The 16,759-nt window shown below is 35.2% G+C and overlaps 2 protein-coding genes across 5 annotated transcripts in view; one reads left to right on the top strand and one right to left on the bottom strand.

Moving 5' to 3' along the window:
• Positions 1 to 16,759, top strand: part of or40a1 (odorant receptor, family 40, subfamily A, member 1) — a 617,996-nt gene that overhangs the window by 450,623 nt on the left and 150,614 nt on the right. The gene's annotated exons all lie outside the window — the stretch shown is intronic.
• Positions 8,790 to 16,759, bottom strand: part of cuedc1b (CUE domain containing 1b) — a 49,791-nt gene continuing 41,821 nt past the window's right edge. For 2 of the 3 annotated variants that reach the window (XM_068213557.2, XM_068213558.2), the window contains exons 10-11: positions 9,656 to 9,725; positions 8,790 to 9,468 (exon numbers count right to left, since the gene is read on the bottom strand). In XM_068213557.2, coding sequence (XP_068069658.1) covers position 9,468; positions 9,656 to 9,725 — 71 coding nt within the window. In that variant the 3' untranslated portion in view covers positions 8,790 to 9,467. 3 annotated transcript variants of the gene reach the window in all.

A 16,759-nucleotide genomic window follows, 5' to 3' on the forward strand; every position in this document is an offset into this window, starting at 1 on the left:
AATATTAGTTGTATTTTAATCAATTATCTAATGGTTTATTACTTAAACCTTTATTCACTCATTATTCATCACTTTTTTTGCATTCATTTTAATCCATAATTAATTTTAATGTATTTATTTAATTTTTTTAATTTATTAATCATATTTTTGGTATTTTATAATTGTGTTTATCTTAAAACGTTTGATTTATGTATATATTTCTTTTTAAATGAACATTTTTGATTTTGAACAAAGCCAGAGATCAAACCCAACACAAAGTAAGATAAAATAAAAACAGTAATCTATAGGTACGAAATCAATATATCTAATCTCTATTTAACCAAAACTGTATGTTTTCTTACCGGCACTATTTATTTTTGCTGTGCTAATAAAATAAAATCTAAATCTAAGAAGCCATATCAGTGAAACAAATAATCGTTTGTCAAAACCAAGTTATTTCTGACCTATATATCTGAAATATATTCAATTTATCCCTTACTAAAAACTAAAAAGGTCATTGTATTGTTTCATAACTTACAAAGTGTCTCACTGTTAATGCAAATAGTTGGCAGTTCCTGTAAAACCTGTTGCAGAGAGCAACAAAAATATTCTTACAAGAATGATTGGTATACAGTTTGATTGTAAAGTATTCATTGTTATGCATGTGATTAATTTAGAGGAATTAAAATGAACATAACTAGTGTGTTGACTTTCCCAATATTAAAACAAGCCTCTTGAAGCCAAGCAGTTATGATTAGACTGGCAGCATTAGAGTGTTGTCAAGAGCGACACTCAGTTTACATAAAAACAACACAACCTCAAGAGCTTTTATATAAAACGGTTAGTTCCAGTCCTTGATGGTAGGTCAATAAAAGCTGTGTTTCATTCATGATGCAGCATGACTATGACAGATTCAGCCAATGGTACTGTGCAAAACAACATCAATACAGCATCAAAACACTTGAAAACAAGAAAACATATTGTGGTAAACAGATGATAAATGACACTTTCAAGATGGGGAGTTTTCCAAACAATTCCTTGATGCTTTCCAAACACAAATTTAATTGTTTTTACAAATTTAAGTGAAATGGACATAAAACAATTACATTTACCTCCAAAATACTTGAGGTTTTGTGTCATTTTAAATAAGTAGTTTAAAAAAGTAGGTTTTGGGTGTGTGTTTTTTTTTTATTTGTGCTCAGTTTTAACTGCTAATTATTACTGTTTAGAGCCACTCTAAGGGATTTTTTTCTGAAGGAAACATTAAATAAAGATACCATATACATTTTGCATATATTCAAACACTCAATTTTTTTTGCTGCTTTTTCAAACTACTTATTTAAAATGAGCTGAATCAACACATTTCTTGATTTTTGGGGGGGATAACATAATTGTTTTAAGTTCAATCCACTTAAATTTGTGAAAAAACATACAAGTTAACCTAATCGATTTGTGTTGGGACAACATGAAGGGATTATGTGGAACCCTGCATTTTTTACAGTGAATATTCTTTCTATACAATATTTAGTTATATCATGCAGTGTCAGAACATTCTGCTACAGTCTGATAAACCAGATAATGTTATTGAATCTTACAGTTCAGTCTGTTCTCCTTATCTATATACGTGCTTCGACAAGACACTTTAAAATGAGCCAGAATGGTCTCTGGGTCAAGAGAAGTGCATGTTTATTTGTTGGGAGATTATTATGTTTTAAGGAAAACTCTTCAGGGTGATCTTAGCGAGTCATACAGATAAAGCGTGGTTGATACAGAACTTTTTATCTCGGTTATTCCTGCCACGTTGGCTGACGTGGTGTTTTTGTTTTGTCTTTGACTGATAGGTGATGTGACCATGGCATTGTTGAATAGGGCTTTGTGCGCCGTTTCTAAGGAATTCCAGGAATATCCGTTCGCAGAAAGTCAGTTAAGGGAAGGTCTTGAACTGGTGATCTGTTATAAGCGTTAAACCAAGAATTAGAAGTTATTTAGAAGAAAACCCATTTTAAAGGACAGCACTGCCCTCTTCTGGTTGCATTATGTAGAACAAGAGGTTTTACTTTTTATTTGCCAATTGAGTATAACCAACTCCTTTATTTAAATTAAAATAATTGATAACTAAAATAAGTAACATTTGTAAAACTAAAGAAACCAAAAAAAAAAAAGAAAACTACAAAGAAACAACAAAAACAAAAAACAAACAGTAGCTAATGAAAATGACAAACTTCTATTAAAACTGAAAATATATTAAAAAACAGTATTAATAAAAGCTGAAATAGACAAATTTTATTGCATTGGAAAACTCTAAATACACCTAAAGCATCACGCTGTGAAAAAAAATTCAATTTGAGGTTCTGGCAAATTTTCATATGTTTGGCAAGCCTTATTATTATATTTAGGGACCTCTTGGGGAATAATGTGGCTTATCTTGCATGTAATTGTAATTTTCCTTTTTTCTTTTCTCTCTCATGCTCAGTGTTTCTCAATGTGGGGGTCGGGGGTGATTTCCAAAAATCTATTTTTATGAAACCATAAGAAATACCATATTTCATCCATAGCCTACTGAAAAGAAAAAAAATGTTGTTCAAGTTACTATATACTATATAGTTACTATATTAGCTTATAGTTACTAGTTGTATTGGATTACGACCCCTAGGGTAATTACATTATATTAAAGACACAGTAATAGCGTCAGATGCAGCAGATTGATTCTATAACACCATGTTAAACTTTCTGGCTCATTTACAGCACTGACATCTATAAAAAAATGACACAAAGAATAGACTTGGGTGTATTGGTGTGTGTGCACCATTGCATGCAAGGTTTCTGTATTCATAACCACCTCAGAAGATTTTAGGGATCGTGAGTCACTGGCATTGTTATTTTGGGGGTCGTGGGCTGAAAAGTTTGGGAACCCCTGGTCTACACTAACCTACCACTGCACTACCACTGATTGTAACTTGTCTACTCATTAACATTTTATACTGTCTTATTTTAAGCAATTTTACAGTTTTTTTCTATTATTATTGTTTTCTTGTGTCTTCACTATTTTTATCAATACTTTCAATATTAGGCAGTATATTTAGGGTTTATATATAAAAAAAAAATCCATCTCTATATAAACAATGACATCTTTACTTGGCATAAAAATAAAGAGAAAAAAAGCTAAAGCAGCTATATTAAAAGCTATATTATTTAAAAAAATAAATTGTAAGCAACCATAGGACTGTATTTTTATCACTGTGTAAAATTATATTTATACAACAGTTCTTTCTGGTTTTTGACTCAGATTGGTTGATGCTGTGTGGTAGTCTGCAATAGCAGCACCCTAACAGTCTCCTCACCCTTCTTTATTACTCCACCCACAGAGTGACAGCAGATCAATAAACTCACTACAGTTTGACAAATATTGCTGCTGTTGGACAACATAACGTACTTTTGAGGCTTTTTTAGTCGAGAATGTAGTTGTTTAGATTGCAACTATGCAGTTTATTTATAAGGATAGTGCCTATAGATTTATAATTTAGAAGATGCAGCTTGTCGGCATCCATCAGCCTGTCATACTGAGCAGAGCAAAGAGGGTCGACGGTCCACCACAAGATGGCGACAGAGACCGCTTAATAAGCCCTTATAGGAGAAAAACTTGTAATTTCAAACGACAGCTGATCAAATCATTATAAAACGGATAAGTGCCTTCTAAGTCGATCTTTCTCTTTCGTATGTTGTAGTGCTGCATTTATACCATAGTAATCTGGTAGGGTTTCCGGTAGTGTTTGCTTTCCTTTGGCTTTTTATAATTAAAGCTTTTACTCTGGCAAAAAACCTAACCGAATTTTTTTTTGCATTTAATAATCCTGCTTTACCATACAGAGACCTTTACAATTATTAAAAAATATTAATAACAATAAAAAACTTCCCACCTTTTATACTCGTGAATCAATCTTTCTTTTGGCACTTTAAAGAAGAAAAAAATGACAAGGTCAGACAGAGTACAACAATTTTATTATTTATTCCAATAGCTAATAAACATCTGGATTCAAGAAAAGTCCAGAACTTGAAATAGTCTCAAGTGAATGATGTGATACGGAACAATCACTTTTATTTTGGACAAGTAGACAAAGAGTCAGTTCATTTGAGAATAATACTCCTCAGAAGAAACAAGGGGGACAGAAAAATAATGGCAAGATCAATTACTTCACATATATAAAAAAACGGCAATTTGCGTGTACAGTTGCTTCCTTCCAATATAAATAGTACATTCCACTAATTGTAAAGACCCACTATAAATCATGTGGCTCACACGCTACACATCAGATCCTCCAACTAAACCTCTCCCACATGAAGACTGAAGGTGAATATGGGGATCTTGAAAAAACTGGGTAAACGCACAACATGTAGTCAAGAAAAGGAGATTGGCTGCAAAATGAAGCAGACATGACTCATAATAGAGACAACGCTACTCTGCCTGTTATTGAAGCCTCTGCGCTAGTAAGATCTCAGTTTTAATTGTGCTTCAAGCAGAAAGTGAAATGAGAGCAAGTTCCCTGAGAGGACAAAATATGTTATGAAGCAGGATGGAAGGGAAAATCTCACTTAGTCGTGCCCATGAATGACAGATGACAGCAGTAGCTTGTTCACACCAATAACCATAACTATAATGATAAAAATGTAAAGAAACACTCCACTTTTTTGCATATACGCTAATAACAGTAGAGTTTTGTCATTTTTGAAGCCATTCAGATGATCTCCAGATATGGCAGACACACTTTTAGCTTAGCATAAGTCATTGAATTAGATTAGACCATTAGCATCTCACTCAAATAAAGCATTTTTAATTTAAAGCTTGACTCTTCTGTAGTTACATCGACAGACTAACGGAAACTGAAAAGTTGTTACTTTGTAGTTTGTAGGTTGATATGGCTAGGAAATATACTTGCATAATATATATGGTCATATACTGGTCATTCTGGCATAAAAATCAAGGAGCTTTGTTGCAGTACCATGGCTGCAGCAGGTGCAATAATATTATGCATCACTTAATTGGATTCAAAAATGTTTAAGGTGAGTTTTTAAATGAGCCTATTTCCATAAAAAGTGGATTGTTTGTTTAACTGTTTTCAAAACAACCTCTGAATCCTTGTTCACCATTTACTATAATAGTCCACAGTAGTCCACTTGATTTTCCACTGTGTGGTATGGGTCGTTTTGCTTGGTACCGTTTGCATTTCCACTGTAGTTTAGTACTGCTTAAAGTGGTGAATTTTTACCTAGAGCTGTTCCAACACAATCTCACCGCAATTGGTAACGTTTTTATTTAGTGGCTAATTCATATAAATTACTACGATCTAATTCGTACAATTTAGTACAAATTGTTCATCACCTAATGACGGTTGGGGTTAGGGATGGGCGCCATGTCTCCTTTTAAAAATCTTACATTTTCCTATGACTGAACTCATGTATTCATACGGATTAGCCACTAGACTGACCAAACGTAAAATACTTACGTTTTCTTGTGAGATCAGGCTAGCTGTTCACATTTGTGAATTCTTGAATAGGAGACAAATGATTGACTATTGAGGTCACATGGTACAAGTTGTAGCTCTCTGAAATTTCAGAATTTGAAGAAATGTGTTTAGTACTAGCCAGAATCTTGGAACTATGAGATGATGTGAAAGCAACTATGGACCTTTTTCACAAGACTGTTATGATGACGTGTTCAACGTTTTTGGCTTAATCCCCTTATTAATCAGGTGTCGCCACAGCTGAATGAACCTCCAACTTATCCAGCACATGTTTTACACAGCGGATACCCTGCAACCCAACACTGGGAAATTGAAAGTTTTTAATATCTAATAAATTAAATAAATATTAAATAAAAAAGTAAATGAACGTATTATTTTATGCTCTATATATGTATTATTTCATTTTTGCATCAAATTACAAATAACGAATTACCACCAGTGTATGGGCAGGACAATAAATCTGGCGTTGTTCTCTCTTCTGGCTGCCGTTATCAGTCTCACAGGACTTTAAAGAGATTACTTGTTGTACTCTCCCGTTTATTGTGCTCTAAGTTTAGTTTACGCCCAACTATGATGACTTTCGCTACTTAGAAACCTGGAAATGTGAAAAGGGTCCATTCATTTTCCACAACCCCTTACAACTGCATCATGGGTCATTTCTAGTCCTTGAATATATGATCCAATTCCAAACGGCACACTTCATGAGCACTTTTGCTCTTGCAAATTTTGATAGTTTTTTTGTTCCCAGGTCGGCAAAGCTTACATGGAAAGTACTGCAAAGTAACATGGAGTGCACCTGGTAAGTCATCCCTAGTTCGAACACCACTTTACTGTGATCTGCCACTTGTGTTTACATACTTTATGGCAGCTTAGATTCTGATTGGCAGTCAGGGTTTTTAGTGTTAATCAGCTAGGGCAAAATCATTATGCTTGTGATGTGGAGTCTGCTATTTATTTAAAATTGTAACCATTTTTGTATTGTTAACATTATAGTTATCGTTCTTGGTATGAACGTGCCTTTACTTCTCTCAACAAGGTTTTGCTGTTTATAAAACTGTCATTTTCAAAACTGGCTACTCTGCACCAGAGAACAACAACCTTGCATGGGCACCATAACATTTCATAATGGCTATTATTACTCTTCACAGAACATATAATTATGTGATGCCTAAGACGACTGATATAATTTGTTCTATAATGTCAAAAGGTGATGTAATAGGTAAAAGACTTCATATTCATAACAATGCCCTTTAAATAAAACTATTAAGCCCCATTAGCCATATTTAGTACATTTCAGGAGCTCAAAAGTGAATCAGAAACATGGTACAGTCGTCTCTCAGCACATATTACACTATGACGCAGTGGTTTCAAACTAACAGACTGAACTATTGGACAACCTGATGTACATGAAGTCAAAACAAACAGACATCATCACACAGTGTGTTCCCATGGGCTATTTTGCACTGAATCAATACTGAGATGCACAACACTCAAAGCAACATAATGGCACATTCTTATTGGTGGCGATCTCTGATCTTAAAGTCACATGACCTACTGGAAGCACAGCAGAAGGGGAAATTATTCAGTGTGATTTGCGAAAAAAGCAAAGCACACAGCAGCTTTTGGTTGGTTCGAGGACAGCATTATGCATTGTGTTCATATCGAAAATACCAGAAGATAAAAGATGGCAACTATACTGGCTTAAACAAGGAATATAATTGCATTTCACAAAATAAAATGTTTTATGAAACAGATATGGCAGTGCAAATATGAGAACCTTTTTCGACTGAAATCTATTTTGCTTGTCATTAGAGGAACTACACAGTGTGCTCTAGCATCTAAATGAACGATTTAGATTTAACTGATGCAAAGGTAGTATGGAAATGGACTATTCAGCACCCTAAAATCACATCAGACCTGAATGTTTTCTTTTCCTTAAAGGGAAAGTGCAATCAAACATGAATATCTGCAGTCAATTTACTCAGACAATCCAAGATGCAGGTGACTTCTTCAGAAGAGCATTAAAGAAGATTTTTAGCCAAAACTGTGGTCATTGGCGATTTATAAAATGCAAGTCTTCACCCACCAGCAATATATACAGTATATCCAAAAAAAGATAAATACATGTGACCAACCCAATGTAAAATACTTAAATATTGGCCAAAAAAAAAAAAAAAAAAAAATTACGAAAGTCAGCGCCAACAGTGGTACTGTGCACCAACATATAGCACAAAAGTTCCCACTCTCTCTGCTTCCAATGCTTTCCTGTCTAAAATCTCCACTGTCCTATATCATAATAAAGGTGAAAACCCCTAAATAATAATTCTAAAAAAAAAATAAATAAATAAAAATAAAAACACCACATTTAAAGGGTCTTTTTGCCTCACTTATAACATCAGCCAATTCAAATATAATCACTCGACTTAATGGGGATTATCAGTCTTATGCAATTTATAGATGATAAACTCCGTTGGATAATTGATAACAGCCTTCTGAACCTATCAGAAGGCGCAGAAGGCCACTCTGGCCCAAAACTATCAGCTGATAACGCCCAATCAATCGAGTAATAACAATCAAAGCGGGTGTAACATTGGCCTTTTAAATGTTAAATGGATCTAATCCATGTTTAGTTGATATAATAATTCAGCTAGTGTTATTACAGGTGAGCAAATTACACAGTTCATAACTGGGATTTGGTAATAATGTTCAATGTTTTTGCACAAAGCAATGGTTTTGATAAAATCCCAATGCATCATCATATAAGCCATGTAAATTAATTCAATTTTGACTGAATATGTTTTTTTTTGTCTATTTAATCTTGCTTTATGAAAATGGATCACCCAATACTACATGCTTTCATTAATTCATTGATTCATTCATTGATCAATTCATTCATTTTCAATTGGCTTAGTCCCCGATTTATCAGGGGTCGCCACCAGAATGAACTGTCAACTATTTCAGCATATGTTTTACGTAGCAGATGCCCTTCCAGCTGCAACCTAGGACTGGGAAACGCCCATACACTCACACATTCACACATAACACTACGGGCAATTTTGTTTACCCATTTCACCTATGTCATTGGACTTGGGGAAAACCGGTGCACCTGAAGGAAACCCAGTGAACACGGGGAGAACATGCAAACTCCACACAGAAATGCCAACTTACCTAGCTAGGACTAGAACCAGCAAACACTGCAAACCACTGAGCCACCGAAGACCTCCAAAGACCACAGTTTCAGCTAAAAATGCTCTTTTTTTCTGAAGAACAAAAATACCTACATAACAGCAATTGCATTTTTTGGGTGAACTGTGCCTTTAATAACAATGATATAAAAGAGGAGAAAAAGTTTTTGAGTAATGAATGTGGCGACCTGGGTACATTCATTGAGGAAACACTATTTATGTTTAATGTGCAGATTAGACTCTTAAAAATTGCCAAGAGTCCATTAAGAAATCAGGAAAATGTTACATACTAATGCATTGAAACAACCGACATCGTTTGTTTGTCATCTCTTGACACTATAATAAACCTCAAAAATAAAACTATCAAAACATTTTCAAGTCAAAACCAATATAAATGGGGAAAGAAATTCCTCAGTTAGATGATGCATTTGAAAAACAGAAATGGGAATTTTCTTTCAGCTAATTGGGGATACAAATGAAAAGGTAGATCCTTGGAAATCATTACAATAGCTGTTGAGTTTTACATATGAAACCAAATATTAACAAACAGTTACAATACAATAATTTTAATAGTAATCAAATGTAGGTAACAATAATCTTAGGCTCGCAAAAAGGCTGCTACAAAATGATCATACGGTCAGTCCTGCCTCGGCTGTTCCTCTGGAGTCTGGGAGTCTTGCTTGGCATTGAGCAAAGCACCGGAGCCACTGACAGAAGGAGCACTCCGCCATGGGTCATTCTCAGGTCACCATGGAAAGCCTAATTTCCCAACAGCAACGAGGGATCTGGAATGAAATTAGCAAGAGGTTTTGTGCTAATTAACATCTCTGTCATTAACAGGATTATTACGCGAGTGGATTGAGTATTGAGTGAAACATTCATATCATTTTAAAGATGATTAATCAACAGTATTGACTTTTAAAGCAAAATAATACAAAATCAAGGAGAATCAGGGCAGCATCAAACATTTACCATGATAGTGGTTCCTTTTGTGGCTCCTCCTCTTCCTGTGCAGCCAATCGTCTAAGCTGACGTTCTTCATCTGAACACAAACAAATCAACATCCTAACTTAAGACATTTAATCTTGAATTTAAGCTGCACATTGCAAAAAAAAAGCTTTTCTTAATGACAGATTTTGTCCTGTTTCTAGTCTAAATATATATATTTTTTCAATTAAGATGCAATTTTTAGGCAAGTAAAAATCTTATTTTAAATCGTATTTTAACTCACAGTAATGTAAAAACAAACATTGGCTGTCCTAATTGGCTCTATTTTAACGTTCTAGGCGCAAAGTCTAAAGAGCAGTAAGAAAAAAAAGCATTAAGGGCATGCCTGAATCCATTTTTGCTGTTTTAAGGAGGGAAAAACACTCTCTGCACCCCAGTGCAAGGTCTAACAAGGTTGTACTTCTCTTATTGAGTTATGGGTGTGTTTTGAGCATAACGTGCATTAAACCAATCAAGGAGCCTCATTTTCCATTCTCTTTAGAGTCAGTTGCGTCATGCTATCGCATGTTTGCTATTTACATGGCGACTTTGTAAGAGGAAAAACTGAAACTAGTGATAAATAGTCAAAACAGACCATCTGCAGCACGAGGATAAAGAACGAGTCTCTTCCATTTGGCCTCTTTACATTCTCTTTACTTTTACCCTCTACTTTACTGTTTTACTTTTGTGGATAAGGAAACGGTTTATATGCACTCCACCAGAGGTGTGGACTCGAGTCATGTGACTTGGACTCGAGTCAGACTCGAGTCATGAATTTGATGACTTTAGACTCGACTTGACAAAATATAAAAAGACTTGCAACTCGACTTGGACTTGAACATAAATGACTTGGACTTTGACTAGGACTTGCCCCTATTGACTTGTAAAGACTTGCTGCTTCCCATGAAAAGCCCAACGATAAAAAAGTATGTTGACATGGACCGCTCTCTCTCTCTCCCCGTTTATGTGTGCGTGTGTGTGAGCATGCGCGCTTTCGGCATGACGTCCAATCGAAGCACGGTAGATTGTTTTGATTCGACAGTATCCAACGTGACTACTATGAGGCGCCGGAGTGGACAAAAGTCAAGCGAACGCAGAGAGAATTTGAATTTGAACTTGAGATCGAGCCAATACTCGCGTGCCAATACTCGTTCTCTCTCTCTCTCTCTCTCTCTCTCTCTCTCTCTCACACATACAACATACACCTCTCTCTCTCTCTCTCTCTCTCTCTCTCTCTCTCTCTCGTGCATTCCGTCTCTTTGCGTTCGCTTGACTTTTGTTTACGATGGCGTCTCATACCTTTAGTGCTTTTGCTCTCACGGGATCCTCCTTTTAAACTGACCCTTCGCTAAGCCACGCCCAAAAACCGCCACCCACCAATCGCGGCTTACCAATCGTAGCTACGGGCAGAGGCTCTGTCAAGCTTTCGAGCGAGGGAAACAAGCCAAATCGTTGCGCAATTGGATTGTGAAAATCTGACACCCGCTATCCTAAAAGTTTGGACTGGGTGGTGGGATTTTTTCCCTTTTCAAAACCAAAGCCCAAGAGGAGAAATGCCAGCGTGGATCAAGCTGTGTGAGGGGCGGTAAAGGAGTTAAGCTAAGTTGGTTTTGTTTTCGATATTCACATTCAATGATAGGTGGCAATAACTCACACTCCTCTTATCCTAAACAGATCTAAACTGTGTTTCTTTTAAAAAAAAAAAAAAAAAAAAAAAAGCAGGTTATGCTTCCCAGCGGTCTTTTTCTTTTTTTCCACTCGATATTATGAGCCAGGGCTCGACAATAAGGACTGCCCGATGGCCCGGGGCCAGCGTGCGAGACACTCGGGCCAGTGTACAAAATGTTACTGGCTCGATCGGGCCAGCTGCTGCCTTTTTGCCTGCCAGATCGAGCCAGAGCTGCGTGCTGCGACTGTCTGTCAATTGTGTGCAAATACAATCTTACGGTGCTTTCACACATAGACGTTTGTTTTGGAATCTGTCTCGTTTCACCCGTTAGCGCGTTTTTTAGCATATATCCAGCAGTTGCGCTCGCTTCCGCGCCAAATCAATCAGTCCAAGATCGCCTGAATGAGACGCGGTCTCTGTCCTATTGAGCGTATCGATTGTAGCGAGAAAACAAAACAATGCAACGAACTAACGACCCAGGCTATATCACAGTGTATCATGATCGTGTAATAGCCATATATACGGCTATATGAAGAGGGAATGATGAGCAGGGCGAGATGTCATTCTTACCGGTAAATGCGAAAGTGAAAGCATCCTGAAATATTACCGAGAGCTGTTTATCCAGCCTGATCTCGGTTTATCCGTCAGGAAAATTGACCGAAATTACTATCTGTTAATTTTTCCATATTTTAATCGTATAATAGGCCTATGTTGTATTAGGCCTGTTGTTTTGTTCATTTCCGCACTGACAGCTCGAAAGAAAGATTTACATTGATCTGATGCAGTCTCGGTTCATCTGCTATGTCTCTCTATAAATTAAGCCTAAAATACAGAATTATAGTCAACGTTTCTTTAATAGATTGATTAATTCAATTGATCGATTTCTACAAAACCTGACAATTGAAATGAGGCTCTGTATATATGAGAAAGTCTGACCTCGATTTGAATTTGGTGACGATGTCAGTGGGTTGTTAAAATTAAAGTGCACATTTTCACTTATAAAATATTCTATACACAATGCACAAAAGTTTGGGGTCAGTGTGATTAAATATGTTAAAACAAGCTTCTTCTGCTCACCAGGGCTGCAATTATTTCATCATAAATACAAATTGTGAAATGTTGCACTATAAAATAACTGTTCAAAAGTAGTTTATCATTTAATTTATTCATTTATTCCAGTGATTTTAAAGATGAGATTTCAGCTTCATTACTCCAGTCACATGATCATTCAGAAATCACTAATATTAATTATTATTATATTTATAAATGGTAATAGTTATAAAATCAATAATGTCTGGAGTAATTATTTTATTTGAAACTAAATACAATAACAAAGCAGTTATTTAAAATTTTTATAAATATTTAACAATTACACCTTTTTTACATTTATAAATATAGCCTTGATGAACTGAATAGTTTTCCTTAAACATTTTAAAAATTACCGTAAATATATATACAGATTTATTAGCCCCCTTTTGTTTTTTGTTTTTTCTTTTTAAAACATTTCCTAAATGATGTTTAACAAAGCAAAGAAATGTTGATATTTTGTCTGATAATAATCTTATTTGTTTTATTTTGGCTAGAATAAAAACATTTTTTTTAACCATTTTAAGGTAAAATTTATTAGCCTCTTAAGCTAATTGTTTTTCAGACTGTCTACAGAACAAACCATCATTATACAATAACTAGCCTAATTACCCTAACCTGCCTAGTTAACCTAATTACCGTAGTTAAGCCTTTAAATGTCACTTTAAGCTGTATAGAAGTGTCTTGAAGAATATCTAGTCTAATATTATTTACAGTCATCATGACAAAGATAAAATAAATCAGTTATTAGAGATGAGTTATTAAAACTATTATGTTTAGAAATGTGCTGAGAAAATCTGTTCTCTGTTAAATAGAAATTGGGGAAAAAAATAAACAGGGGTGCTAATAATTTAGGGGGACTAATAATTCTGAAATCAACTGTGTGTGTGTGTGTGTGTGTGTGTGTATACACACACACACACACACACACACACACACACACACACATTCAAATAGCGATTAACTTCTTTTTTTTTTTTTGGTGGGGCCAGTGAAAATTTGGGCTGGGCAAGTAAAAATCAGAACCACTGGCCCGATCGGGCCAGTAGAAAAAATCCTTAGCGTTGAACCCTGTGAGCACTGCTTAGTTTAAACCCTCGCTATTGTAACGCATATAAATACATACACTAATATTTGCTGGTAGGAAAAATCTATTTGTTCACTTCTGTTATTTATACTTTAATGTGCATTTCAATTTTTTTCTTCCACTTAACTGCAAATTTGAATAAAAACTGGATAAAGAGCACACAAACATGCTAACAGTAATAGGTACTGTACACTGTTATGGGTCAATGATGCTAATATTCGGCACAAATCCATCAGTTTCTTAGGTTATTAGATTATTTTATAATTTCACCTGTCCTGCTGTGCATGAACTATGCTGTTGAATGTTCAGCGTATGAGGTGGCTAGGCTAACCTTGCTTCAATTTTGATAAAATTATTTTCTAATCAGTTGCTATTATGTTGTGAATATACCCCTGTAATGTATACTGCAGTCCTCTTTTGTCTGGCTTTCTCAGATATCTCACCTGTTTGCCAAAAATGACTAATTAAATCCTTGGGAATGTCTGACACCAGCGCATACACACTGTAATAGATGTGCCAGGCATGAAAGCTTGACAGGCGTAGCAACAGTAACTAAGGAGGGCAAGGCTTAGCGAAGGGTTATTCCAAGAATGTTGATATGGTTTCTTTCTTGCTTTACTATTTATTAACAATACACAAAAAACTAAAAGGTTAAGGTAAATTCTTTAATAAATTCTAGTGTTTTTGAGTATTATACTTGTTGTATACTTGTATTATACTTATGTTTTAGGCTAGTATTATTTACGACTTGTTAATTAATGCTTCATAATACAGTAGTATTACCAATAGTGAACAGATAAAATAATACAAAGTGTAGTTTTACTACAGTAAAGTGTAGTGATTTGTAGTATAAAATACCCTATATTGTAAAATAATACAGCACTGGGTAATTTGTTTATATTACACTTGTGTTACCATAGCAACTATAGTATTACCACAACTGATCAATTGAAGTTCTTTACTGTAGTAGGCTACTGTTCAAAACACAGTACATGCCAATATACGTGTTCAGGGGCCCTGTGGCACAGCTTTCCTCAAAATGAAGAGGATGACATGGAAAATGTCCTCCACAATCTCATCAGTAAAGTGGAAGCCAGCAAACACTAGTTTACTTTATTTTAGCTGCCATGATAAAATGAGATTGATAGTGAGATTTATTTGAAGAGTGAATAGTACAGTAGGCTATAATACCTTATCAAGTGTTTCCTTATTTTTATCACAGTTACATTTCTGCTTGCATTAGTTTTTGTTTAAATGCTTTTAAAATAAAATGTATTCTTTACATCCAACATCTATTCCAGAGGTGCCTTATAGTGGTGTAAACCCCTTTACAAGGGGTGTTACCCCTGTGTAAACTCTAACCACCCCTGTGGCCAACCCGATATGATTTTCCTGTTGACATTATTTATTTAAATCTACTTACATAAATGCAATACAATGCAATATTTCAATAAATAAATAGCAGCCACTAAATTATTGTGGATTGATTGGTGCCACTGACGTAGCTGGCCTCTTCTGGCCCCCCTTAAGCAAATTTTCAGGGGGGCACCACTGGTCTATTCTCTGTCTTTAAGTGTTTGAAACTGAAAATATCTCATCATATAAAACAACCAAAAATGTTATGGTTTATTAGATTAAACATTTAATATGTAAGTCTATTTTAGTATTTTGGTTATTGTTATTAAACAGTGCAGCAATATGAATCATATCAAAAAGCATGAAAGGAAGAGGTAACACGACACAAATTGTGAGTTTGCATATAATCTCTGAGAGCGCTCAAGAAAATTTGTGTGTGAGCAGTGCATATTTGAGAGCGAGAGAAAATTTGAGAAGTCGCAATCAGTTTTGTCCACAAACAGAGGAAATCTGTGCACGAGCATCACACAAGGTAGAGAGCAAAGCTCTTCAACGTTATGTGAAGAAAACAACTTTATTGTTTGTATGAAGTAGCCTACTTCATTAACAATATGTGCTACCATTTTACATTGCTGCTAGACGGATTTGCAACTCCATCTCTTTAGGACACACGAGATTCAATTGACAAAATTCCAATTTCACTCAATTTAACTTTGCAGCATATACAGGAGTTGGTCTACTGCTACCACATTGAGGTTATGTAATTTTGGTTAATCACAAGTTGATCACCGAAGACATAACATAGCACAACTAAACTTAATGAATTAGACAGCAGTAGACCTGCAATTTCTGTGTGATGTGAGGCAAAATGGAGTCTTTTTTTGGTGGAACTCGTTCTTGTGCATTATGCTGTGGAGACGAGACGCAGCACTGTTCAGTACTTTTTCAGAAAATTGCATTTGTATTTTTATATATCTAAGCAATGTTCTTTAATAAAAAAAGGTTTGTTTAATCAATACAGATCTTACAACCATACCTAATCTGTATATATTTTATTTTTCTGTTAAAAAGACTCGAAAAGACTCGAAAATCAAACTGCAGGACTTTGGACTTGACTTGAGACTTGTTGCCTTTGACTCGGGACTTGACTCGGGACTTGCCTGTCTTGACTCGGGACTTGACTCGGGACTTGAGGGCAATGAATTGAGACTTACTTGTGACTTGCCAAACAATGACTTGGTCCCACCTCTGCACTCCACTTAAGACATCCATTAGCCTACATATTTAATTTCGTTTGTAAGTGCAAAGATTTGTTTCAAAACTATTTCTAAATTCAGTTCTAATTTCCCGCAAACAAATAATATAACAATAATAACAAACAATTGAGAGTAACTTATATCCAAACATGCCTCATTCTTTTTTTTTTAACCTTTATTTGGAAAGGACAGTAGAGGTTGCAGACAAGGAAGTATTAGGAGCAGAGAGAGGAGAAGGGTCAGCAAAGGATCTTGAGCCAGGAATCAAACTCTTGTCGCCATAAGCATACTGTATATGGCGCCAACACACATGCCCTATTCTTATTCCCTATATGGTGATGCATCCATCTCCAAAATCCGACAGTATTTAAAAAAATAAATAAATATGCATACAATAAATAATACTACAAATAATAATAACATTATACAAATGCAAATTGTCATGAATCAACTGAAAAAAGCCCCCTGAGATGAGGCATGGATGTAGTGGTTTTTATATTTATTTAGAAAATAATCCTTTTTGCAACATTTTAAACTTTTTTTTCATATGTAAAGATATTTGTGTATTGTTGTACATCCTGTGTGTATTAAACAATGTGTAAGCATTTGGATCTGCATAGGCACATAACTAACAT

Source organism: Danio rerio, chromosome 15 (assembly GCF_049306965.1).
Source record: "Danio rerio strain Tuebingen ecotype United States chromosome 15, GRCz12tu, whole genome shotgun sequence".
Taxonomy (NCBI): Eukaryota; Metazoa; Chordata; class Actinopteri; order Cypriniformes; family Danionidae; genus Danio; species Danio rerio.